Genomic DNA, 26,262 nt, shown 5'->3' with positions numbered 1-26,262 from the left:
GATTCTGTGAATCTATACCTGGTCAGCATGGACCAGTTGGGCCGAAGGGTCTGTTTCCATGCTGTACATCTCTAAGACTCTATAGCTGTGTTGGGTCCTTGCTTGCGCTAATTATTGCGGGTCCTGTCCCTAACCGTGTACAGGAGCCCAGGGTCTGGAATTTAACCCAGCTACCGTGCCCTGCCCCCCACCCCCGTAGCTTCGCTCCCCAGCCCCGGGGGGGCTCTGGCCCCTGGTCAAAGCCGGTGCCGCAGTGAAGTAGTCCGCAGCCGCACACGTGAGTGTGGACGGGAGGGGAGGAGACGGGAGAGAGAGAGGGGAGGGTGCAGCTCCGGGAACGCACTGAGGTCAGCAGAGACACTGGGATCCGCACGGTGCCCGGTTAACAGGCTCCCTCCTCCGTGAAAGCAGCAACCGGCCACTGAGTCACCAACATCAGCACCAGTGACGATGGAGTGAAGAAGCCCACACTCCCAACAGCAGGTAAGCAACCAGAACCTGACAAGCTCTCTCTGTTTTTGTTCAGTGGACAGCTCCCAGCTTCATTCACTACCGCATTGCCATCCTGTTTCATTTCTACAAAACCTGCTGCTCTCGCTCAACGTCACCTTCTGTCTGGGAGTTGGAAGCCTCTCCCTCCGCCCCATTTCATAAGGTTTTGAATGAATTCTCAGCTCAGCGAGAGAGGGAAGGCGAAGCTTTTGTGTGTGTGTGTTTGTGGAGCGTGTGATGGGATTGTTTTTCGCTCGACAGTATCCGCAGGCCAGCGAGGGTGGGAGTGCTGATTCTCTCCGCTCTTTGTTGCGGTAAACCGTCAGGAGGAATTTCCCGCAGGTCTCCACCCTGATCTGTAGCTGTAAGTGTGTGTGTGAGAGAGAGAGATAGAGATGGAGAGTCAGAAAGAAGGGACTTGACTGATTGCTCCCTTCCTTCTTCTATCTCTTTTTTTCCCTCTCCTTTATTTCCTCCATCATCCTTTCTGTGCCTGTACACCATTGTCTGTATCCTCTGTATGTGTCGGATTCTCTGTGTGTCTCAATGCATGTATCTGTCTGATTCTGTGTCTGAATATATGTGTGTCTCAATGTATGTATCTGTAGATGCATGCATGTCCATATGTCGGGGTGTGTGTCTGTATTTGCATGTATATGTATCTGTGTGTTCGTGTTTGCCTGTATGTGTCTATCCCTGTCTCAGGAGATGCTGCTGGAGCAGGTGCAGTATGTTTCCATTCACCTCCACCAATTTGTTGGCAACACCCACCCAGACACAGTTGGGGACAAAGCCAGCAGCACTGGCTTGAGATGCATCCATCAGCAGACACATTGCCTGCTGTAGGCAGTGAACAGAGCTCACCCCATCAGAGCTGATTCAGTGCGGACTACCAGATAATCAATGGTGCTGAATCACACCAAAGATGGCAATGGCTAGTGTTTAAAGTTGGCTGATGACGGGAGCGAATTGCAATGGTGTCATGGCACTGTCCATCCTCAGTTCTGATCCAAAGTCATCCACGATTGATGATTTTTCAAGTTTATTTCTGCTCCTGAGGAGATGTTTAATTGTTAATGTAAACACTTTATGAAAAAAAAATCATATGAGGGCAGCTTCCATATTAAAATCCCTGCCCGGTTTCTTTAGAGATAGTCAGTTTGAAGTTTATTACTGCACAAGTATTCTGCTGGTATTGTGTTACATTACACAGTGACTTTTTTAAAATAAAAAAAAAACAAGTATCTAAAATGGCCGCCAGAGCGAGTTATCTTATTTCTGTGTAACCTCTGCCAGTAGGCTCTGTCTTTATTCCCAGGGATGGAAGGCAATGCAGATCCATCTTGGTTTGCCATCTGCTAATGGGTTAAGGAGGTTTATTCTTAATGGGCTATCATCAAGGGAGCGCTTTTTAAAACTCGCTCACCCCTCCCTCTATGCCTTGTTTTTTTTTTGAACAAGAAATAGTCTGTGTGTTGCCGGAGTCCTGCCTCTATCCCAGGGTTTTGCAATCTGCGCATTCTTACCTAGCGGGGATGGTTAAGTTTAATGGCAGATGGCCTGGATGCTTCAGGACACACCTGTACCCAAGAAAACGTACCTGTTACTGACAAACAGCTTATCCCACATTTGCATGATTCCTCAACCCAATTGGTCTATCTAATTAAATACTAATAGGTCAGATTGGTAGAGGTGCCAGGGAAAGTGAATGTGCAGACCCAAATACCAGGAGTGGATACAGCAGCAGGTGGAATCATGTCCCTGGGAATGTAACTTAGTTTGTCACTCACATCAGAAACAACAGGCCAGGCAGGACTGTTGTGTAAACCATGCCAATGAACCATAACCTGCCTGCACTCCGTCTTGTTGAATGGTAATTCGTATTTTTTAACATGCAGATTTTTTTTTTTGTTGTCGCCTGCATTGTACTGATTCAGAATCCCTTCCGAGAAAATAAGTGGGAGCTTGGGGCAGAGTTAAAAGATGTTAACCTAATCAAGGGCCTGTGTTGGCGTCATCAGCTGAGAAAGCAGAGCTTCTATGGTGTCTAAACATCTGAGTTTGGAGATTAATTTACAGCCTTCAGCTGACTTTGTGCTATTGTGTGCTTGCGTGTATGTTTTGCACTGGCATTTACTGTTTCATTTTAAGCAGGGGCTTGTTGTTGTGCTGGGGTATCTGTCAACGGTATTGTTGGTATGTCGTTGTGACATCACCACTGCAGTTTAATAGGAAAATAAAACCCGCAGTTAATTTTAACAAAATTCTCCATCTGGTGTTTGGAACATGATATTTGATTTAATAATAGGTGCCAAGGCAATGAGATGCAATCTTGATAATGTCAGCCTATGAACTTGGACTACAGCCTTTAATTCACAGCCATTTGTTTACCTACTCGTACAGTAATTGCTAATGGATAATGATAGGGAAGGGCGACATTAAATAGGCAAAGACCCTGTCTCACCTATTTTCAGATCTCTGTAATGAGAGGCCTACTTTAACGTTTAAAGAAATAAAAAAGCAAAGAACTGCGGATGCTGGAAGTCAGAAACCAAATCAGAAATTGCTGGAAAAATTCAGCAGGTCTGGCGGCATCTTTGGAGAGAAAGCAGTGTTAATTTTTTTTTCAGGTCTAACGCCCCTTCTTCAGAAATGAAGAGTTCTGAAGAAGGGGCACTGGACCCAAAATGTTAACAGTTTTCTCTCCACAGATGCTGCCAGACCTGCTGTGTTTCTCCAGCAATTTCCGATTCGCTTCGACATTTAAAGGCTTTGATGTTTGTGTTCAGCCATTTTACTGTGCAGGAAATGAGGAATGCCAGGAGTGAGCATGACAAGAGCCAACATTAGCTCTGCCAACCAAGATCTAAGCTTCGTTAGGGTCAGGTGGGGGAGGGCTGCAGGGTGTGACTGAGGATATGAGCCCAGCTCTTCTGAGAGAGCTTGTATTTTCTCTAATGGGGATATGGATGAATGCAGCCTGCTTTGAAATACGTCTGTACTCTCTTTTCCCTCTCCACTTCTGGATACTTGGGATAGAGTGCAGCTGCAAGAGCAGTGTTTGCGCTCTGTTACCATTCCTCAGCCTATTGGACCATCACACAAAGCACAATCGTTTTTTTTTTGTCTAACTCTTTTCAGCATTAATCGGGCAACTTTAGGAGACAGCGAGTTAACATGTCATCGGCCTAGTAATACAGAGGCTTAGGCTTAATGGTCTGGGGATATAGATTCGAACTCCACCATGGTAACAGGGAAATGTTAAATTCAAACAATAAAGCTATAGTATAAAGTAAATTTCAATAATGGGGGAGGTCCTGAGGTACAATCAGTGACTCTGAGTTTGAGTCCTCACCCAGGCTTTGATGGAAGATGCATTCGTACCATGGTCTCTCAGGTGGAGTATCAGCCTGTCAGTCCTTCCAGTATACCCATGGCAGGAGGCAAGAGCCGGATAGTCTCTTGATCAGCCTTCTTGATGTGGAGGGGTGATCCTCAAGGCATAGCCTCTGCTGAAAGGCTGGTGACCCATTGTTTCACAAAAATCTAGCCAGGAAACAAATGTAAGCACTTGCTTAGTCTGCCTTATCTGCCTCTGGACGTGACAAAAGAAAAGGAGACCAGCGTTGGTGACCAAGCCAACTGTCATTAATTATTGTAAATACTCATTTGGTTCACTCCTACCCTTTGGGAAGGAAACCTGTTCTGGTCTACATGTGACTCGACACCCACTGCAATGTGCTTGATTGTTAACTACCCTCTGTGATGGCCTAGCAAGACACTCAGATCAAATAAAGTAAGTGTATTGCTAGTGATGCCCACATCCATACCAAGGCCAAGAAAAGCATCCTACATCTACCTCCACTCAGTGCAGTCAGCATGGCCTGGGAATAGAACATACAAGGTCCTTGTCTGCTTTCCATGGTTCAGTAATGCATTGTGCAGAAAGAATCAGAGTTGATACTTCCTACCAGGAAAATACTTTAAACAGACGAAAGGAGCACTGAGATCTGGGGACGGAGTTACACAAATCATTTAAAGCAGTGAGACAGGTTAGTGAGATTGTTATATTGACAAAGCACCAAAGTTTATTTCTAGAAGGATAGAATTGAACAGCTGCGAAGTTATGTTCAACTTATATGAGGCCATGGTTATTACTGAAGCATATTAGAGTATTGTGAAGAGTTAGGGAGAAATTTTCAAAAAAGTTAATAAGAACGATACCAGGACTGAGAGGTTGATACTGGTTAGGAAATGTCAAACAGGCTGGGGATCTTTTCTCTAAAAAAGGAAAGACCTATGGGTGAGTTGCTAGAGGCCATAGGAAAGGGTTTTATAGGGTAGTCATAGAGGTATTTCCACCTGTGGGCAGGACTGCAACCAGAGACAATAAACAGAAGATGGCTACTAATAAGGCCAATATAGAAGTTCAGGAGAAACGTCTTTTCCTAGAGAGTGGCTGGATGTGGAACTCAAGACTGCAGGGAGTTGTTAAGGTGACTAACATTAAGGGTATGTTTACTGAAGGAGAAGGGAGCGTAAGGTTATGAAAATGCCATTAGATAAAGAAAGGTGGAGAACAAAACACCAGCATAGGCCTTGTTGGCTGAATGGCCTGTTTCTGCATTGTAAATACTGTGCAATGCTTTGTAATCGGCTAGATTAATAAAAGGAAAATGCATCCTGTGGTATATGCCACTAATGTTGTTCCTGTGCTAATTAGCATCAGAAATCCTGTTAATTAAAATATGTGATCTTGGGATATGGTTCTCACTGGTAAAGCAGGGTTTATCACCCATCCCTAGCTGCATTTCTAATTTGCTGCCTCTCTTTTTGTGTAACAGGCAATCCTCACTGCAGTCTCTCTATGTGTAATGGATAATCTTCACTGCTGCCTCTCCATGTGAAATATGCACATATGAATTTGATGGAACAGGGGAAAAATAAATCTGATCCATCCTGCCCACACATTGTGATAGCTGGAGCATCGTGACTAAACGTTTCCACCTCTAAAAGGGAACTTGTTCACAGCCAAAATAGATGTATGACTCCAGGCCTATCTGAGTGGTCTTTACCTGGGGATCATTCATAGTGTCATAGAGACAGAGAGATGTACAGCACAGAAACAGACTCATTGTTCCAACTTGTCCATGCCAACCAGATATCCTGAACTGATCCAGTCCCATTTGACCCATATCCCTCCAAACCATCCGGATGCCTTTTAAATGTTGTAATTGTACCAGTCTCCACCACCTCCTCTTGCAGCTCATTCCATACACACACCATCCTCTGCGTGAAAACATTGCCCCTCAGGTCCCTTTTAAATCTTTCGCCTCTCACTTTAAGCCTATACCCTCTAGTTTTGGACTCCCCTATCCTGGGAAAAAAAGCCTTGACTATTCACCCTATCCATGCCCCTCATGATTTTGTAAACCTCTATAAACCTCAGCCTCTAATGCTCTGGGGAAAATAGCTCCAGCCTATTCATCCTTTCGCTATAGCTCAAACCCTCCAATCCTCGCGACATCCTTGTAAATCTTTACTGAACCCTTTCATGTTTAACAACATCTTTCCTTATATAACTCTAAATTTTTTATCCTCAAACTTAATTACACCAACAACCCATAGTTCAAACACCACTGTCCACCTCACTAATAAATGTCATGAAAAGTAATAGACCTAGGATGTATTCCTGGAGGACACAAATCATGAATGTATATCCCTGAGTTATAACTTACTGTCTGAGCGGTTGGAGCTAATTTCTAATCTAGCATTTTGAATCCATACTGAAACTGCAAAGTTCTTTCTGTGAAATAATCGGGAGTGAGGTGCATTAGCAGGCATTTTCTGAAGGATTAAGTCGACCTCATATAACAGATTCTACTGCTATTGTAACTTCTTCTAAAAATCTATGAAATTGCAGAGTTCTGAAGGTATAATTGCCCCTTTGCTCGCCATGGGAGATCACAAATGGCATTTCTCAGGATTCCTTCTAGCATATTCCCAATAATGGATGTCAGCTTGATAGGCCTGTAATTACCTGTCACTGATTTATCACCGTTTTTTGAAAATGGAGATTATGTCAGTCAGTTGTCAGTCTAGAGGAAGCATACCTGACTGCATTTGTGCTATTTAAGATATGGGTAGGGATTTCACAACACATTTGTTCCATTTCTTTAATCATTCAAGGATTATTGTTATCTGGACCTGGAACTCTATTCATTTTGAGCTTTGCTAACTTATCCAAATGATGTTGTTAACTATGTTAATATTACTAATGCTGTTCTATGCTGTTTAACGCTGCTGGTGTTGAACACCCTGCCTTACCTCAATCTGGAACAGAAATGTCATCCATTGGAGCATAGACTGACACAAAATAGTTATTTATTAGCTCTGCCATAACCTGAGAAATAGTTAGAAGCTGGATCACAGTATCCTGCGGGGGCCCTATACAATCCTTAATGGTTTTTTGATTTCTGGCACGTCTTAAAAGCTTTTGCTATTTTTGTCACAATTATGTCCCATCTTCCATCCCAGAGATCTCTCTATGAAATCTATGGCAGTTTTTTTTTGTTACCTTTAATGGTATTTTACTGTTGTAATAGGTAATCCTCAGTGTTGCCTTCCACCCATCTCCCTCATTTTCTCTCTTTCTCTCTCTCCCCATTTCTGTCTTAGTTGATAACTTTCACTAATCTTTATTATTAGTGATCTTCACTGGTTCCTCTTTCTTTGTATAGTGCATAATTGCCACTACTGCCATTCCTTGTGTAATGGCTGATAATCACTGCTATGCTACTCTTTCTTTTTAATGTATTTATTTGAGGGTGGTCTCCAGCTAGCTCAGTAGTTTTTGAGAAGGTGGTAGCAAGCTGCTTTCATTAACCTAAACTCTTATTCTTCTTGATGTTGGACGGCTCTGATTTTGGATGTCAAAGAAGACTTGGCAGATTCACTGTAGTGAATGTTGTAAATTGTAGACATTGTAGCCACGGTCAGAGAAGAAATGAATATTTCAAGTGGAGCATGGGATGTTGATCCATTGGGCAGCTTTGTTTTGAATAATGTAGACTCGGATCTTCCTGAGTGTTGCTGAAGGTCCATTCATCCAGCCAATGACACTCCTGGCGTGTGCCTGGGAGACTTTAAGGAGTCAAGAGGCAAGTCAGTCGCCATATAACCTCTGACCTGCTCTTGTAGCCACCATATTTAAGTGTCTGGAGTGGTTAGGTTTCTGCTCAATGGTAACTCCAGTATGATTGTGAGAGTATTAATAATTGTAATGTCATTGAATGTTAAGGAGAGATAGATCGAACCTCTTTTGTTTGGAGGTTGTCGATGCCAGTGAATATTACTTGCTACTTATTGGTGCAAAGTTTTTGCTGTCCAGTGCTTGCTGCACATAGACAGAGGCTGCTTTATTGTCCAAGGAATTGTAAATGTAATTAAACACTCTGCAGCGATCAGCGAATATTGCTTCTTCTGACCTTATGATGAAGGGAAGATTATTTATGAAGCAGCTGAAGGACACTGTCCTGCTATGATGTACTGGGCCTGAAATGGATGTCCTCCAAACAAAAAGATCTTTCCCTCATAGGTTCATAGTACAATATAAAAGGAAGCTCTTTGATCTATGGTTCTTCCAGAAAGCAATCTGCTTCCTCCCCCACAATCCTACTTTTTCTTCTTTGGTGGTTAATGAAGTTTTTCTTTTGAAAGTTTCTGCTGAATTCATGTCAATCACCCTGTCAGGAAGTGCATTCCAAATCATAACAGGTGGATAAAACACTTTTCTTCATGTCCTCTCTGGTTCTTCTGTCCATCACTTTAAATCTGTATCTTGGGGTTATTGGCTTCTCAGTCTATTAAAAGAATTTCTCTTTATTATCTGCACCTTGTTCAAGTCCCCTGTAGCTTTAGTTTCTGTAGTATATCCAAATAGCTGTAATTCCCTTATCCCCAGAATTATTCGAGGAAATCTCTTCTGTGCCCTCCTTCCGAAGCTTTCATGTTGTTCCCAAAGTGTGGTGCCCAGAATTACTCCAATTCAGGCTGAATTTATATATTTTTAAAGAAACATGGAAAAAGAGAGCAAGAGTAGGCCATTCAGCCCCTCAAACTTGCCTACCATTTAATATGAACATGGCTAATAATTGAGTTCGGTATCAGCTTTTGCCTCATACCCTTTGATTCTTGAGCCCTGAGAGTTATATCTAACTCCTTCTTGAAAGCATTCGCTAGAAACATAAAAGCATAGAAACATAGATGATAGGAGCAGTAGGAGGCCATTCTGCCCTTCAAGCCTGCTCCACCATTCATCACGATCATGGCTGATTGTCCAACTCGATAGCTCTAACCCTGCTTTCTCTCCATAAATTTTTATCCCATTCACCCCAAGTGCTATATCTAGTCACCTCTTGAATACATTCAATGTTTTGGTGTCAACTACTTCCTGTGGCAGTGAATTCCACAGACTCACCTCTCTTTGGGTGAAGAAATGTCTCCTCATCTCCGTCCTAAATGGTCTACCCCGAATCCTCATACTGTGACCCCCGGTTCTGGACACACCCACCATCGGGAATACCCTCCCTGCATCTACCCTGTCCCGTCCTGTTAGAATTTTATAAGTCTCTATAAAATCCCCCCTCATTCGTCTGAACAATCCCAACCTAGTCAACCTCTCCTCATTCATCAGACCCGTGTTTTGGCCACAACCATTTTCTCCGAATTCCACAGGCTGACCACTCTCCAGGTGAAGACATTTCTCTCCATCTCAGTCGTCAGTGGCCTACCCCATTTCCCTAGATTGTAAGCTCTGGTTCTGGAGGCTGGAATAACTTCCTAGTCTTTGTACTTTTTTGATAGAAACACTTCTGCTGATGTACCCACAGTGCTTCAAAGATCTCTCATTTCCGATCTGTATCTATCCCATTTAGCATGGAGTTAGTGCCACACAACACGACGGGGAATGCCACTCGTTTGAACTTGTGACTTTTTAAGGACAGTGCACTGCTCAATCCTACCAGTACTATCATGGGCAGATACACCTATAATGGTTACTCCCCATGGTCTTACTTTCTGTTTCCCTCCCTGGAATGGATAATTTCCATTGCTCCTCCCTCATCATCGATAATTAATTTCTACTTTTGCAGATGGTCTAAAATAGGTTCTAGAGAATTGCATCAAACATTAAATCACTCTAAGTCTTTTCACAGTTCTGTAGTGCTTCTGCTGTGGATGGGGAAAAAATGCAGTGCTCAGCTAGCAGGAGGGACAAAGTTAAAGAAAACAGAAGGAGACGGCTTGCAGAGGGCTTCTCAAAACCGCTTCTCAAAAGAGTGATTAAATCGAGGGAAGTGCTCTCTAAAGGATATGTTCCTAAACTGTTACAGATCTAGTCATCAGCAATGGATTGTTAAGCAGGTTTTATGATTTTCTGAAAATGTTCACAGAATTGTAGAATCCCTACAGCGAGGAAACAGGCCATTCGGCCCATCAAGCCCACACCAACCCTCCAAAGAGCATCCCACCCAGACCCACTGCATCCCTGTAACCCTGCATTTCCCATGGCCAATCCACCTAGCCTGCACATCTTTGGACTGTGGGAGGAAACCGGAGCACCTGGAGGAAACCCACGCAGACACGGGGAGAACATGCAAACGCGACACAGACAGTCATCCGAGGGTGGAATCGAACCTGGGTCCCCGGCGCTGTGAGGCACACTGAGCTGCCACGCCACCCTCAACTGCGCAGTTGTGGTAGGGTTAGAGTTAGGATTAGAGTTGGGATTAGGGTTAGAGTTAGGGTCAGGAATAGGGAAGAGGAGACCAGCCAGCAGAGCAAAACAGAGGTAGAAGCAAGATATGACAAATGCCTGGGCCAAATTTCACAATGGTGGAGAAGGAAGCAGGCACCGAGATCGAGCAAAGCAATCTGGATGATAGACTAGATACACTGGAATGCTCAGTTTGGGCCTGAGCAAGGAGCCCTGACTTGGCAGATTTTGAATGTTGGGCCAGTGTTGAAATTGAATTCTCAGTGATGCCAGTGGGAACCCAATGAAGATGACTTTGGCTATGCTAATGCCAATCTGGTCGAGGCTTTGTTTTGTTGAAGTCTGATTGTTGAACTGGCAGTTGGGAAAGTTGTCTTTGGATCAATGGAGGAGGTTAGAAGGTTTGTGCCAAGTGTTGCTGGAAAAACATTAAATCTGTGAAGATATTGCCTTGGAGCAACCTGTAAATGAGAAATTGAGGATGGAGAGTAGAACATGGCTTTGTATGTATGGGAGGAGAAACCATTAAAGACAAGTTGTTGAGGTAGGTATGAATAAACCAAGAGGGAAGAATAACCTTGAGGCTGATGAAAAAGAAGAGACAAGGGGGCAAGGCTGAATTAATTGGCGATGCCGAGTTGGCTAGCACTTGAGAAGAATTTGCTTTTTCAGTCAGGACAATCCCGTATTTTCTTTCAGGCTTTTCCCAGATGTATTATCTATTCGCAAAGTAGCCCAGGAAATCATTGGTCATGATTCTGTCTACATTGGAAAGCCTTAATTGAAAAGGAAAATTCCAGAACATGTTGCTTTCTCTGATACTTAAAGAGTAAAGAACAAAACTCGTTTGTCTGGTACAAGCGCTGCCGGTATCTTATGTTGGGGGATTCTGCAGTCTGTGTCACAGGAAAGTGAGATGTAGTTTTGTGCAAACATCACCACGACATCTCCAATTGTTGTTGAGGAGAGGGCTAAGTGAGTGTGGAGGAACTATCATTCCAGGTTGTTCATGCTTAGCTCCAAGAGGCTTCACTCCAATAGGCTTGTATGTTAAAAACAAAGCAATAACCAGGGATCAGGTTCTATCAGGAGCCCAGGGACAGCATCCTTTACAGGGGAATGAGAGCAGGGTATGGCAGGGGATTGAATGAGAGCAATGCAGGTGCCTGGGGGCGATATTCCTGTCTGTGGAATGAGACGAAGATACTAGTCGGGGAGCAGGAGCTTGGGGGCAAGGGACTGGCAGGGGAATGTGAACAGTGTACTGCCAGGGGCCTATGGGCAGCTGTCTGGCAGGGGAATGAGAACAATGTACTGGTAAGGGGGGGCGCGTTGTGGGATATCTGCAGGGGAATGAAAGCAGCTCGCTGGCAGAGGCTTAAGATAAACATTCCGATTTACACTGGTGTATCCAGAAACTGAAGATGGACTTGTGAGATGCTACGGACATGAACAGAGCCAGAAAAAAACAAGGTTATTGAAAAATAAAGCAAACATTTTTCTTTCACTCTCTGAACACTTTGGTGCATTAGTTTTTTTTTAAAAGGATAGAATTAGGATAAAAGTCTTTTAGAGAGATAAAATCATCCAATCAGTCACTGATATATTCTGGTTTTCTATTCAACGTGGAAAGACAGGGAACTGAGACAATGAATGCATCAAATGACTAATGATGGGAGCACAGGTATGACGTGGAGATGACAAACCGAATGAGGAAACCTCTGGGAGTATGTGAGCCAGACCAACCTCAGAGATCAAATGTTATTTGAAGGCCAGGGAATATTGACAGTCATCACGTTTTGATCCGGGTGCAGTACCAGAGCAGCCATTTTGGAATTTCAGTAGTAAACAGTGAGAAGCCAAACAGGGCAGTCTGACTATTTCTTTCCTGCACCTAACCTCAGTACACTTTCCAGTTAAACCCAGGAGTCCTTGCGGTTATGGGATTCTGTCTGGTGGATGGAGTGCTGTAATATGCAATTTATTAACAAGCCTGAGGGGCAAGAACAGCCTCACCGTACGTTCACAGCTTTTTTGTTTGGGGGGCGGGGGGGAGTATGGTTTTCTTGTCACCTTAGTGATCCTCGCTGTGTGCCGAGCTTGTATGTTGAAACAGTGGCAGCACACAGCACCGATGACTGATTCAGCTCAAGTCATCTGAGTTTGGATTATTGTCTTCCACACTTTTCATTTGCAGCTTATTGCCCATGACTCAAGGGAGATTCAATACGAGGTGTGTGGAGGATTTGTTAGGTCAAAACGATTTCTGTTTTAACATGTATCCGAGCATATCGTCCGTGGAAAGACTTTACTATTGATGGGTGATTTTGAAAAATCGATGCACTGTGAAAATAATCAGGAGAATTCCCAGCTCTGTGAACACGGATTTTAAGAATGGATGCTTGGATGTCAGGTTAGAAGTCAACGTTTTGCTAAATGGACAAGAGCTAGAAGCTAAAGGCACCACACACCTAGGCCCCTGGACCGGAGCAACCAAGTGCTCTCCTTGAGGAGTCAAATCTTGGTCATATCCCAAACAATGGGCGCCATATTGTGGTGATACCAGGTGGTCATTTTGCTCACTGCCCTGATTCAGAGGATACTCTCAGAGTTTCTCTGGGGTGAATGACAACACTGCATTGAGGCTGAGATACCGAGTCTCCTGCTGAGAGAAGGCGGTCAGGCACTGGTGTGCCTTCACATTCCTGCTGGCGATATTTCACCTTCAGACATTGGAGTGATACCTTAGCATCGAACCACCTCTGGATGGTGTGCCTCAGCGATGTGATTTGTCCACAGTGGGCGCAGCCTGGATTATCACATGCAGCCCCTGTTCTGTCTGTAACTCTTTAGGGAGTTGCCTGTCTTCTGCCTGGACCAGGTAGACGTTTGCAACATGTTCACCCCATGCTTGAGCTCTCCCTTGTCAGGTAGTTGTATTTAAAGAGCTGCTGCATATAAATCCACCAGCAAAATGGTTTTTGGTGACTGGAAGAGTCAGGGGCTCAGCCTGCTGGTGTTCTGACCAGGTCTTTTATTTATTCTTTTTATTTATTCACTTGCGGGACATGGTGTCACTGACTGGCCAGCATTTCTTGCCCATCCCTAGTTGCCCCTTGAGAAGGTGGTGATGAGCTGCCTTTTTCAACAACTGCAGTCCATGTGCTGTAGGTTGACCCACATTGCTATTAGGGAGGGAATTCCAGGATTTAGATCCAGCAACAACGAAGGAATGGCAATACATTTACAAGTCAGGATGGTGAGTGGCTTGGAGGGGGACTTGCAGTTGGTGACGTTCCCGTTTATCTAATGCCCTTGTCCTTCTGGGTGGAAGGGGCCGTGGTTTTGGAAGATGCTGTCTGAGGATCTTTGGTGAATTTCTGCAGTGCATCTTGTAGATAGTACACACTGCTGCTACTGAGCATCGGTGGTGGAGGGAGTGAATGCTTGTGGATGTAGTGCCAATCAAGTGAGCTGCTTTGTTCTGGATGGTGTCAAGGTCCTTGAGTGTTGTTGGGGCTGCACTCATCCAGGCAAGTGGGGAGTATTCTATCACTGTCCTGACTTGTGCCTTGCAGATGATGGATAAGCTTAGGGGAGTTAGGATATAAGTTACTTTCTGCATTATTTCTAGCCGCTGGCTTGGTCTTGTAGCCACTATGTTTATATGGTGAGTTTCTAATCAATGGTAACCCCAGGATGTTGATAGTGGGGGATTCAGTTTTTCACCATGTTAGGGAGACACATCATCAGGACATGAATCCAGATTTGAGACACTGTAGTCAAAATGAGAATGGGGTTTTATAAATGAAGAAAGGTCTGGGTCTTACCTTGTAAGCGTAGCCGTGAGGCCTTCCCTTCCATTGTAAAGTAGCCAGCCAGTATTCAATTCTAAGGCTCTCAGATAATGAATGGCAAGGTGCCTGATGATGCTGTCAGCAAGCCTGGGATAACACTGTCAGAGCAAGAAGAAGAAAACGTTGGAAAGATAGAAATAAGATAAGAGGTGAATCAACATGTACTTACAGAAGGTGAGGCAGATAACTAACATAACAGTGATAGGGGATAAATGTGTACAGTCTCATTATGGTGATAGAGTGAAGCAGTAGATGGCTACTGAAACCAGTCCCAGAGTCTGAAAGGACAGTGTCTGACCCACTGTCCCAGTCAGTCCCAGAGTGTGAAAGGACAGTGTCTGACCCACTGTCCCAGCCAGTCCCAGAGTGTGAAAGGACAGTGTCTGACCCACTGTCCCAGTCAGTCCCAGAGTGTGAAAGGACAGTGTCCGACCCACTGTCCCAGCCAGTCCCAGAGTGTGAAAGGACAGTGTCTGACCCACTTTCCCATGCTGCCATACTTAGCAGGGCTACCCGTGTTGTTTTGCTGAAACACTTGGACCTCTGACTGTGTCACAGCCTATGTGTCTGTGTCAATTTTCAAAAATCTATGTAAATAATTCCACACCCCATATTTCTTACAATAATCCTGCAAACTATTCCAGTTCAAATAAATTTCCAATTGCCTTTTTTAAGTTGGTGTTGCATCTGCTACCTCCACCCTTTCAGGGAGTGCAATCCAGATCTAAATAACTTTTGGCATTAAAATGTTCCTCCCCTCTTTTGTTGTTCTCTTGCTAATTATGTTCAGTCTAAGACCTTTGGTTATTGCCCTACTGCCACAAGAAACATTATCTTTTTTTTTTGCATTAAGGTTTCCCTTCATCCTAGTTTCTCTATTCTCTGTACATAAATGAGGTCCTTTATTCCTGTTCTTATGCTGGTAACCTCTCTCTCTATCCTCTCTAAGGCCATTATATCCTTCCTTAAATAGGACTTGTATACAATGCTGCAGCTGAGGGCTACACATTGGGTTTCTTAACCATCTTCTCACATCCAGGCCACCTACGATGATTTGTGAACAAGTGTCCCTAAGTCCCTCTTCTTCTGCTCCCACCTGAAGATAGCACCATTTAGATTACTCTGTATTATAGTTTTGACCCTCATGTTGTGCATCACCTCTCCGCTATGTTCTTGCCTGTTTCACCTTGCCTATGGCTCCCTGAAGTCTGTTACTGTCCTCTGTATTGTTCAATACATTACTGAATTTTGCACCATTTGCAAACCTCGAAATTAGGTCATCTACACCTAACTTTGTGTCAATTAATAACCGACAATTAATATTTATCAAAAAAGACCGTTGGTCTTTGTACTGTTCCTGAGGATCCTGCTGCATATTTCTCTCCAGTTTGCATTCATTCACCACTACTATCTGCCTCCTGTCTCTTAGAGAAAGACTTGCTTTCATTATGACCATTTCTTTAAAACGCTGCAGTTTTCCAAATAGCTCTGTAAATCAGCAGCTTATTTGCTGCTTTTCATATTCCATATTTGCATCTACTGCATTGCCATCATTAAAGACCTAAATTTGTCACACATTAATCTTTTCGTGAATCCCTGCTGAGTTTCTCGAGGTGAGAATCAACTTTGTCTTTGCCAACGGCGTCTTGTAGTTTTCCTACCATTATAGTAAAAGTGATTGGCCTGTAATTGCTCGGATTTTATTTTTATTTGTGGATATTGCTGGTGTGATCATTATTTGTTACCTATTGTGAATTGCCCTGATTGTAGCTTTGATGCAACTCAGTTAGTTGCAAGGCCATTTCAAAGGTCAGCAAAAATCAACTATGTTGCTGAGTGTCTGGAGTAATGACTAGACTAGACTAAGTAGAGAAAACAGATTTCCTTCCCAAATGGAACCTGATGGGATTTTTTTCATCAGTTTAGTTTCATTTTTAATTTTTAAAAATTTAATTAATTGAATTTTAATTTTGAAATTGATGTGGTATGTGCTATCTCAACCCTTTCAGGTAGTGCATTCCAGATCTTAATAACACTTGACAGTAAAGTGTTTCTCCACGTTTTTGATGCCATTCTCCTGCTAATTATTGTCAATCTAAGACCTCTGGTTATTATCCGATTTGGCACAAGAAACATTATCTTTTTAATTGCTTGATCAAAGAGACTCACATAATTTCGAATACTCCATTCAGGTTTCCCTTAATCCTCCGCTGATTTAAGGAAAACAATCCTAGCTTCTCTAATCTCTGCACATAAATAAATAAATAGACACATAGGTATTTTTTTTCATTTTTAATCAATTTTAATTTCCTGTTTACCATTACTGATACAATTTTTTTTCTACTTTTATTTATTAACTGAATTTAAATTCTTCATTATGTCTTGTCTCTCTGAATCATTCATCCAGTACTCTGGATTGCTGGGGTGAGATGTTTGCATTGCCCCAGTCCTTCAGCACTATTGCCAAATCCAAGGAGGCTTGTATTCAGAGTTGTGTCCTTCAGCAGCCTAAAATGCATTCAATCTGGACTGGGTGACAAATCGACCTAGAGAGATGCCAAACTATTTAGCATTTATTTCCTATCTATTTTTATCCTAATTAATATCTGTACTCCCTCATCCTTTTCTGCAAAATTCACATTTACCATTTTCTTTTGTGAAAGCAGATGCAAAATATAGTAATCATTCAGTCGTGCCTTCTGCCACTATACAGATACTTTCTTCTATGTTCCCAATGAGCCCTACTATTCCTTTAACTATCCTTTCTAAAAAAAAATGGATTCCATTTTATATTATCCACTAATCTTTCTTTTGTATTTTGTCTTTGCACTGTTCTACATGTCTCACCTTACACTCCATATTTTAGCAAGTTTTCTATTTTATTCTGTACTCCTTTTTTGGCATAATTTAAACCTGAATATATTATGATCAGTATTGCCCAGATTTTCCCTCAGTGAAGCATATTCCATTTGCCCTGCTTCATTCCTCAAAACTGATGTATTTTCCTCATTGGGCCAGAAGCATGCTGGTTAAGAAAGTTGTGTTAGACCCATTTGAAGAGCTATTCATCCTTCTTGTCCTTTACAATTTTTTTCTCCTCATACAGTTCGGATAATTTACATCCTCCATCATTACTCCTCTATTATTTGTTAAATTCCTGTCACATTTACCTTTAGATTTTCCCTTTTATCTACTCAGTATTTGCAAATTTGGAGTAAATACTTAGTGATTTATCAGCTCCTTTACTGTTCCTTTACTTCAACCAATAAATTCTACTTTTGAATATTTTGGTGTACCAACTTTCAGTTGAACTGTAATATTGTCCTTGAGGTATGGTGAATCAGCGGTTAGCACTGCTATCTTACAGCACCAGGGACCTGGGTTTGATTCCACCCTTGGGCGACTTTATACGCGGAGTTTGCACGTTCTTCCTGTGTCTGTGTGGGTTCCCTCCCACAGTCCAAAGATGTGCAGGTTAAGTGGATTGGCCATGGGAAATGGAGTGTTGTGGGGATGGGTCGGGGTGGGATGCTCTGTGAAGGGTAAAGTGTGGACTTGATGGGCCTAATGGCCTGCTTCCACACTGTAGGGATTCTATGATTAATAACTGGAAACCTCTTCCTTTATTTGTTCCTTATCCCTCCAGATTTGCTCCTATCATTCTACACGTTTAAACTATGTCTCTGTTTATCCATGTGATCGTAACCCCACATGACAATTTACACCTGTAACTCATTGGCTTTGCTGATAACATTAATAAACTTACATTTCAACACTTTGTCATATATGCCTTTCATCTAATGTTGGGACTTTGTGCACTGTTCTTTCTCCTGAAACTTCTTGTTCCTGCTAGTTTTCTAAGTTGCTTCTTTTTCCTCTCTGGTGCTATGTCATGGCACACCCAACTGAATCATAGAATCGAATTGTTGAATCATACAGTGCAGAAGAGGCCCTTTGGCCCATTGAGTCTGCACTGACATGTGTGAAACACCTGTCCTTCAACCTAATCCCATTTATCAGCACTTGGCCCATAGCCTTGAATCTGGCCCAGCCAAATTCATTTCAACCCACCACTACATATTAATGAACTCTCTTCACTGAGGACATTGGTCCTGGTCTTAGTAAGATACCTTGTCAAGCTTTACAACACCTTCTATATGTGCCAGAACTGATCTCAGTGCCAATAATCTTCCTGTTTCATTACTTTCCATTGACTCTCTTGCCTTTCCTGTCCTTCTCTTCAGGGAAATACTCCGAGCAAGGCGAGGACAGATCAGCCCAGCCTCTCTGTGGAGAGCCTCCTGGAAACAAGATGGCCGGTGCCTCGGTGAAGGTGGCGGTGAGAGTCCGGCCTTTCAACTCCAGGGAGATCAGCCGAGAGAGCAAATGCATTATTCAGATGTCAGGGAATACAACAAGTGAGTATTTATTTCCACACTGTACTGTTCAGTCTGCCCTGCCTGCTACAGCCTGAGAGGACTCAGAGCCAATCGAAGGACAAAAGCTGATTATGCAACCTGAAAGGCACCAGAGCCAGGAATATCAATAACTGCTTAGCATGGCTGAGCACTCAGCATTGTTCTGTTATTCAATGTTATCAGGGTGTTCTCCAATGGCCACTAAAAAAATTTTGTGTGTCTGTAAATTACCATGAATGTGAAATGGACATTTCATTGACCACAATCAGTGGGACTTCCTATCTTGCCTGTTTAGATTAATCCCGATAGGGCCTAATGATTGGTTCGGAAGAACTCTGCCTTATGCAGTGTTTACAATGAATAGCTGTGTTTTTCTTTGTACAAAGGGGAAATAAGGGCTGCTGTGGCACTGTGGTAATGTCCTATTTCTGAGCCAGGAGTCCAAGGTTCGAGACCCACCTGCAACAGGGGTATGGAATAATGTCTCTGAACAGGTTGATTAGAAAATATCCAAAGGGGAGATGCCATACTCTGTGGACATGATAGCAAATCATAGCCACCATCCTAACTAAGGAGCTGCCAACCAAGAAGATAACAGCATTAATGGGAAGAAAGTTATGTTGGGGGGTGGGGATTGCTGTAGTCCACCTCTATGACTCAATGGAACAAAGACAGTGTCCACTGAGTCCTGCTGGGCACTGCAGGATTGTGAATGCTGAATGTAGTAATGATGTAGCAGTAATTGAGTAAACTCTGCTGTAAGGACTATGTGGGCAGATCTCAGCAAGAGTTACCAGTTCCAGCAGAGGAGAAAAGGAGAATTGGAAGGGGATAAATAAGACGGAGATAATGAGTTTGTGTTGAACAAAGGGCACTCTCCCTCGATTTTACTGTGGTGAGGGTTCATTAAGGTGAAAAGTAGAGATGGCAATTTAAAGTTCTGATCTAGGCCAATGGAGCAATTAGTATGATTGACCATTTTATATTTGCTTTCAGCATGAAAAGCTTTAGCCAACTAACTTCTCTGTTTATTAATCGGAACGTTTGAGTCTTGTTGGGTGGAAGATAAGTATGGCATGGACCAAATTGGAATTGTAGTCAAAGAAGCAATATTCTGGCAAACCTTTTTATCTTGCTGGTTGCCTGTTTTTTAAGACTTCTTCAGGTTAAGGTGAATTATGCCTTTTCATTATCCTACGATAACAAATGAACTACAAGTGGATGTTAGATTCTGATTCAGCCTGTGCACAGTTAGTGCTGGGCTCAGCAAACTACACAGAATATATTGCAGTGATGTGACCTGACCCTGGACGTCCTCACTGATTGAACCATTGCTACCCTCTGATCCTATAACATGTTCTCAGTTTAAAACTGCTTCTGTCCTCAACACTTCTGTACTTGTATGTCTGACTGGTGTGATTTACATTACCAGATCTGCCTGAGATGTCTTCCGTAAAGAAATTCACTGGGAATATCTTCAGGATTTCTTTCCCCTTTCTCTTATAAATTTACCAGCGCAACATTTCTGCAAATTTTTCCTTGAGGAACTTACTTTAGTCGACAATCCACACCTCTAGTGAGATTGGCAAATCCAGGGTGCCATGTTTTGAACTTAACGCAGAAAGTGCTAGAGAAACTCAGCAGGCTTGGCAGCTTCTGTGAAGAGAGAAACAGAGCTAACGTTTTAAGTTTGGTATCATTCTTCATCAGAACGACCAAATTGTGGCTCTGTCTCTCTCATGCGTACTCCCATTAAACATGAATTTGTGAGTGGAATCAAGGGATTGGGGAATTAGCACTGAGGTGAAAACCTGACTAAAGCTTGGGATATGTGGGTGGAAGCCAGTGGTGGGCTCTGGAAGTGTCATCACAGCCTACGTTATTTGTCTCTAGTGGACCTTTGCTCATAGAATGTCTGTAGTGACAGGTCAATCAGACTGAGTTAGTTAATAATCAGTTTTTACTGTCTTGCTAAAGTTCATGCATTGTTTAGCTGTTTCTTGCAAAGTGTGTGTTCATTGGCAAAGCCAGTGCGTTTTGGCCATCCCTAAAATAGGAGGCAATGAGAATCATGGAAAAAGCTCCCTGCTGTTTGGAGCCATGCCTAGCACAAAGGTTGTGGTTGTTGGATGTCAGTCATCTCATCTGTAGGGAATTATTGATGGAGGTCGTCAGGGAAAAGTCTCAGGCTCAACCACCTTCAGCTAATTCGTCAATGACCGCTGTCAGTCAGAAGTGCGGATGCTCATAGATACACAATATTTTGCACCATCCATGACTCCTCAGATGCTGAGATGAACCATGTCCAAATGCAGGAAGACCTGGACAATATCCAAGTTTGGGCTGACAAGTATTATGTAAAATTTGCACCACGCATGTGCCAAGTAGTGACCATCTCCAATACAAGTGGATCTAACCATCACCCCTTGCATTCACTGGCATTACCATCACTGAATCTGCCCCTAACAACATCTTTGGCTTACCACTGAACAGAAAATGAACTGGACTAGCTATATCATTAGTGTGGCTACAAGAATAAGTTTTGACCTTCCTTTGCAGGCAAGAAACTCCTCTCTATCCAATGTCTGTCCTCCGTGTACAAGGCATAAGTCAGGAGCATTATTGAATCCTAAAATAAAGCCAGAGAACTGAGCATGCTGGAAATCAGAAACAAAAACAGAAATTGGTGGAGAAACTCAGCAGATCCGGCAGCATCTGTGGAGAGAAAGCAGAGTCAACGTTTCAGGTCCAGTGGCTCTTCTTTAGAACTGGTAGTAGCTAGGAAAAGATGTCATATATGCTGAAGCCAGAGGGTAGGGGGATTAGGGAATGAGAGGATAGATGAAGAGCCCAGAGAAAGAGAAGGAATGTTGGGCAAATGAAGGGATGCCAGGAAGGAGAAAAGCTGATAATGGGGGCCATAAGGAGGTGAAAATAGATTGGCAGTGGTGACAGTAGCCCATGTGATGACAAGGCCTGGGATGTGGCATGGGAGTGAGTAAAGGAATTATAGAATACTCTCCACTTGCCTGGATGAGTGCAGCTCCAATAACACTCAAAAAGCTTGACACCACTGAAGACAAAGTGGCTTGTTTGATCAACACTTCATCCGTCACCTTCAACTTTCACTCCTTTCATCACTGATGCTCAGTGGTAGCCATGTGTACCATGTACAAGGTGTATCGCAGTATCTCACTCAAGCTTCTTCAGCTGCATCTTCCAAACCTCTAGGGTGTAGAAGGACCAGGACAGCAGGTATCTTAACATATGAACATATGAACAATGAACCATGAACAAGGATAACAAGCACGGAATGCTGGAGAAACTGTACAATTCTGGAAGCATCACTGGAGAGAGGAAACAGCCAACATTTTGAGTTTGGTATGACTCTTCCTCAGAAGGTACAAGAGTAAAAGGTACAAGTAAGTGTCACTCATTCCTTCAAGCCTGCTCCCCCTTTGAATAAGACCATGACTGGATCTGATTTTAACCTCAGCTATATATTCCTGCATATCCCTGACAATTTTTCATCCCCTCGGTAATCGAGAAACTATGAACTCTGCCTTTAAAAAATAAAGATTCTGCATCACTGCCTTTAGAGAAAGGGAACTCTCACTCTTGGAAAGGATTTTGTTTTTCCTCATCCCTGTCTTAAATGGGTGCCCCCTTTATATTTAAACAATGACCCTAGTTCTAGATTCTCTCACAAGAGGAAACATCCTTTCCACATCAACCTGGTTAAGTCCCCTCAGGATCTTGCGTGTTTCAATTATATAACCTCTGGCTTTTCTAAACTGCAGAAGATTCAGGCCTAGCCTGTCTAATCTTTCCTCATAAAGCAATCTGCTCATTCCATGCCAGTCCCTGAACTGCTTCCAATGCATTAACATCTTTCTCTAAGTGTAGTGACGCTATACAAAGTACTCGAGATGCAGTTCCACTGAAGCCCTATACTGTATAACCAAAGCATAATCTTCCTGCTCCTGCATTACATTCCCCTTGCAATAAAACAAACATGCCATTTAGATAGTATGCTTCTTTCTATTCTTTTTATCAAAATAGACAATATGACACTTTCCTGCATTGAACTCCAATTGCAAGATCTTTGCCCATTCACTTAACCTGTGGTCTCTCTGCAGGCTCCTTCTGTCATTTTCACAGCTCACTTTCCTACCTACCTTTGTGTCATTAGCAACTTTAGCTGGCAGACCTTTGTTCCCTTCATCCAAATATTTTCTATAAATTATAAGGAGTTGAAGCTCCAGCACTGACCCATGTGGTACAGCACCCATGACATCCTGGCAGCCTGACAAAGACCCATTTATTCCTGCTCTGTGCTTCCTGTTAGCCAACCAATCTCTCATCCATGCCAGGATGTTATCCGTAACACCAGGAACTTTTATTTTCCTCAGTTACCTTTGATGTGGAACCCTGTCAAATGTTCTTTGGAAATCCACGTACAGTCTATCCACTGGTTCTCCTTTATCCACAGCACAGGTTACTTCTTCAAAGTACTAAACATGATTTAAACATGATTTCCCTTTGAAAAAATCACGCTGACTCTGCCTGATTACCTTGAACGAAGCCAAGTGCTTTGTTATAATGTATTTAATAGTAGCTACTAACATTTTCTTTCTAACGGATGTTAAGCTAGCTGGCTGGAGTTTCCTGCTTTCTGCCTCCCTCCTTTATTGAATAAAGGAATTGCATTCACTCTTTTCCAATCTAAAGGAACGTTCACTGAATTGAATGAGTTTTAGAAAATTAAAAACAATGCTATCTCACTAGCTACTTTATTTAAGACCCTAGGATGAAGCCCATCAGGACCCAAGGACTTATCAACTCACAGCTCCAATAATTTACTCAGTGCTACTTCCCTGGGAACTGTAATTTTCTTGAGATTGCCTCTCCCTTTCAATTCCCGATTTACAGCTATTTCTGGGATGTTACTTGCATCCTCTCCAATGAAGCGTGGGCAAAATACCTGTTCAATTTGGCTACTGTCTCCTCATTCTCCATTACTAGTTCCCCAGACTCATTTTCTGTTGGATCAACACTTATATTGTTAACTCATTTTTTTTTAAATAACTGAAGACACTTCCCTTTTTTTATATATGTTTTTGGTTAACTTTCTTTCTCCTCTATTTTTTGTCCCCTTATTAATCTTTTAATTTTGTTTTACTTTTTCTTTTACCCTTAGTAGCATCAACATACAGAGAAATCCCCTAACAGTTCCCTGTGAAAGTAGCAACACAAGTAGATAAGGTGGTCAAGAAGGCATATGGCATACTTGCCTTCATCACTTGGGGCATAGAATATAAAAATTGGCAAGTCATATTGCAGCTATATAAACTTTAGGTAGGCCACATTTGGAGTATTGTGTACAGTTCTGGTCATCACACTACAAGTAGTGTGTAGTGGCTTCGGAGAGGGTACAGAAATAGTTTACCAAGATGTTACCTAGTTTGGAAGATATTAGCTTTGAGGAGAGATTGGACAAATTTTTGGCTTGATTTCAATTGCATGTCAAAGGCTGAGGGGTGACTTGAAGGAAGTTTACAAAATTCTGAGAGGCATCGATTGAATGGATAGTAGAGTCTTTATCCCAGGGTAAAAATGTCAATTACTAGGGGACATAGGTTTAAGGTAAAAAGGGGTAGATTTATAGGCAAATTTTTTACATTGAGGGTGGTAAGTCGCTGGAATGTGCTCCCGGGGAGGTGCTGGAGCCGGTTACAATAGCAATGTTTAAGAGACATCTTGACAGATATATGAATGGGCAGCGAATAGAGAGATACAGATTGCATAGAGGCAAAAGGCTTTTAGTTGAGGAAAGGCATCATGTGTCGGTGCAGTCTTGGTAGGCTGAAGGGCTTATTCCTGTGCTGTACTGTTCTTTGTTCTTTTTATCACCTACCACCCATCTTTACTATTATGTTTTGTTTCTTTGATACAGAGTTGGACTTTTTTTAGTCAACCACTGATGGTGTGTCCATCCCTTAGAATTTTTCTTGTTTGTTGGAAACATTTATACTGCGTTTTCAGTAATAACACTTTAACATTTGCCACTGCATGTCTATTGACGTATCCTTTAACCTAAATGCCATTTCACATTAGTAAACTCTGCTTTCATGCCCTCATAATTGCCTCAGTTTAAACTCAAAACAGTAGGCTTAGACCCACACTTCTCTCCCCTAAATAGTACGTAAAATTCATTCACATCATGCTTGCTGCTTCCCAGGGGCACTTTCATTGTGAAGTCAGTAATTAATACCCTCTTGTTGGTCAGAACCTGATCTAATGTAGACTGCTGTCTTTGGTTGGTGTCATAACATGCTGGTCTAATAAATTGTTCTAAAATTATTCAATGAACTCCTCCTTTAGGCAACATTTTCCTATCTAATTCTTTTTTTTTTCGGTTTATGTGTAAGTTAAAGTCACGCATGATAATTCAGTACTCTTTTGACAAGCTCTCATTATTTCTTCCTTGATACCCTGTGCTATCGGGTGGTTACTGGTATGCCACCTGTACACAACTTCCACAAGCAAACTCTTTCCTTTATTATTGTTCATCTCTGCATAGACTGTTTCTATATTTTGGTTCACTGAATTTAGGTCATCCCTCTCTTGTGCAAGTGGTTTGTCTTGGATCACAGTGGTATCCATGAGCTCCCAACTTTGACATTCTTTGAATTTTTAATGAATAATTTAGTTCTATTGTTCACTTGTTTATTTTGCTTTTTATGTATTATGTTAATTTTAACACCAGTGTGTGTACTAAGTTAAAAAAAGACTTGAGAATAGAATAGAATACATGGGAACGGTATGGATTTCCCTATACCTGAAGGACTGCAGCAGTTCAAGAATGAAGCTGGCCATCGCCTACTTCAGGGCAGTTAGGGAGAGGGAGACCTAGCCAGGGACACCCATTTTCCATGAACTGATTTAAAAGAACTCAAACCTATGTCTTGCTGCACATGGACACATGTGCTTCAATATCTGAGGAATCGTGAATGGTGCTGAACATTGTGCAATCATAACAAATGTCTCTACTTCTGACCTTTCGATGGAGGAAAGGTGATTGATCAAGCAGCTGAAAATGTCTGAGCCTACGACATTGCTCAAAGGAGCTCCTGCAGTGATGCTCTGGGACGAAGAGAATTGGCCTCCAACAACCATTATCATCATAGATAACACAGTGTGGATGGGTGGAAGACAGCAGGCCAGGCAGCATCAGAGGAGCAAGCATGTTGACGTTTCTGGTCCACATTTTACAGTTTCAAACTCTCCCTACCACTGGCCTCATCCCATGACCAACCCTCCCTTTCATCCCCACCTTGTTGACCCGACACAACCTGCGTCGGGTTTGACCTGTGGCAGGTAGTTGCAACTGCTATGGAGCAATACTGAGCATGTGCAGAAAGGGCAGGAAGCTCTGTGCAACTCTACTATGTGCAGTTTCGAACTACTAAAGTTTGTATTGCAGTTGACTTCCTAAATTGTTGTAAGGTTCCTGTAGTGTAGATGTCTGATTTCTCCACCACAGTGGTTGAAAGTCAATCATTTGGACTGATTGAGCAGTGGGAGACATTGACTGTGTGAATTGATTTGTTTTGGTATCAGGAGGACAGTTATCTCTGGGAAGTGCAGAAAAGGGCAGGACATGCATCTGTCCATTGGACTGGGTAGTGCAAGGTCTTGCTGTTCTTTCATTTCTGAG

The 26,262-nt window shown here is 42.6% G+C and overlaps 1 protein-coding gene across 1 annotated transcript in view; it reads left to right on the top strand.

The window, feature by feature from the left end:
* Positions 1–377: 377 nt before the first annotated feature.
* Positions 378–26,262, top strand: part of kif1aa (kinesin family member 1Aa) — a 269,784-nt gene continuing 243,899 nt past the window's right edge. The window contains exons 1-2 of the mRNA XM_048604503.1: positions 378–483; positions 18,369–18,542. Coding sequence (XP_048460460.1) covers positions 18,437–18,542 — 106 coding nt within the window. The 5' untranslated portion in view covers positions 378–483; positions 18,369–18,436. The remainder of the gene's footprint in view (positions 484–18,368; positions 18,543–26,262) is intronic.

Source organism: Rhincodon typus, chromosome 13, assembly GCF_021869965.1.
Source record: "Rhincodon typus isolate 14 chromosome 13, sRhiTyp1.1, whole genome shotgun sequence".
Classification (NCBI taxonomy): Eukaryota; Metazoa; Chordata; class Chondrichthyes; order Orectolobiformes; family Rhincodontidae; genus Rhincodon; species Rhincodon typus.
This window is presented reverse-complemented; position numbering and strand designations above follow the sequence as displayed.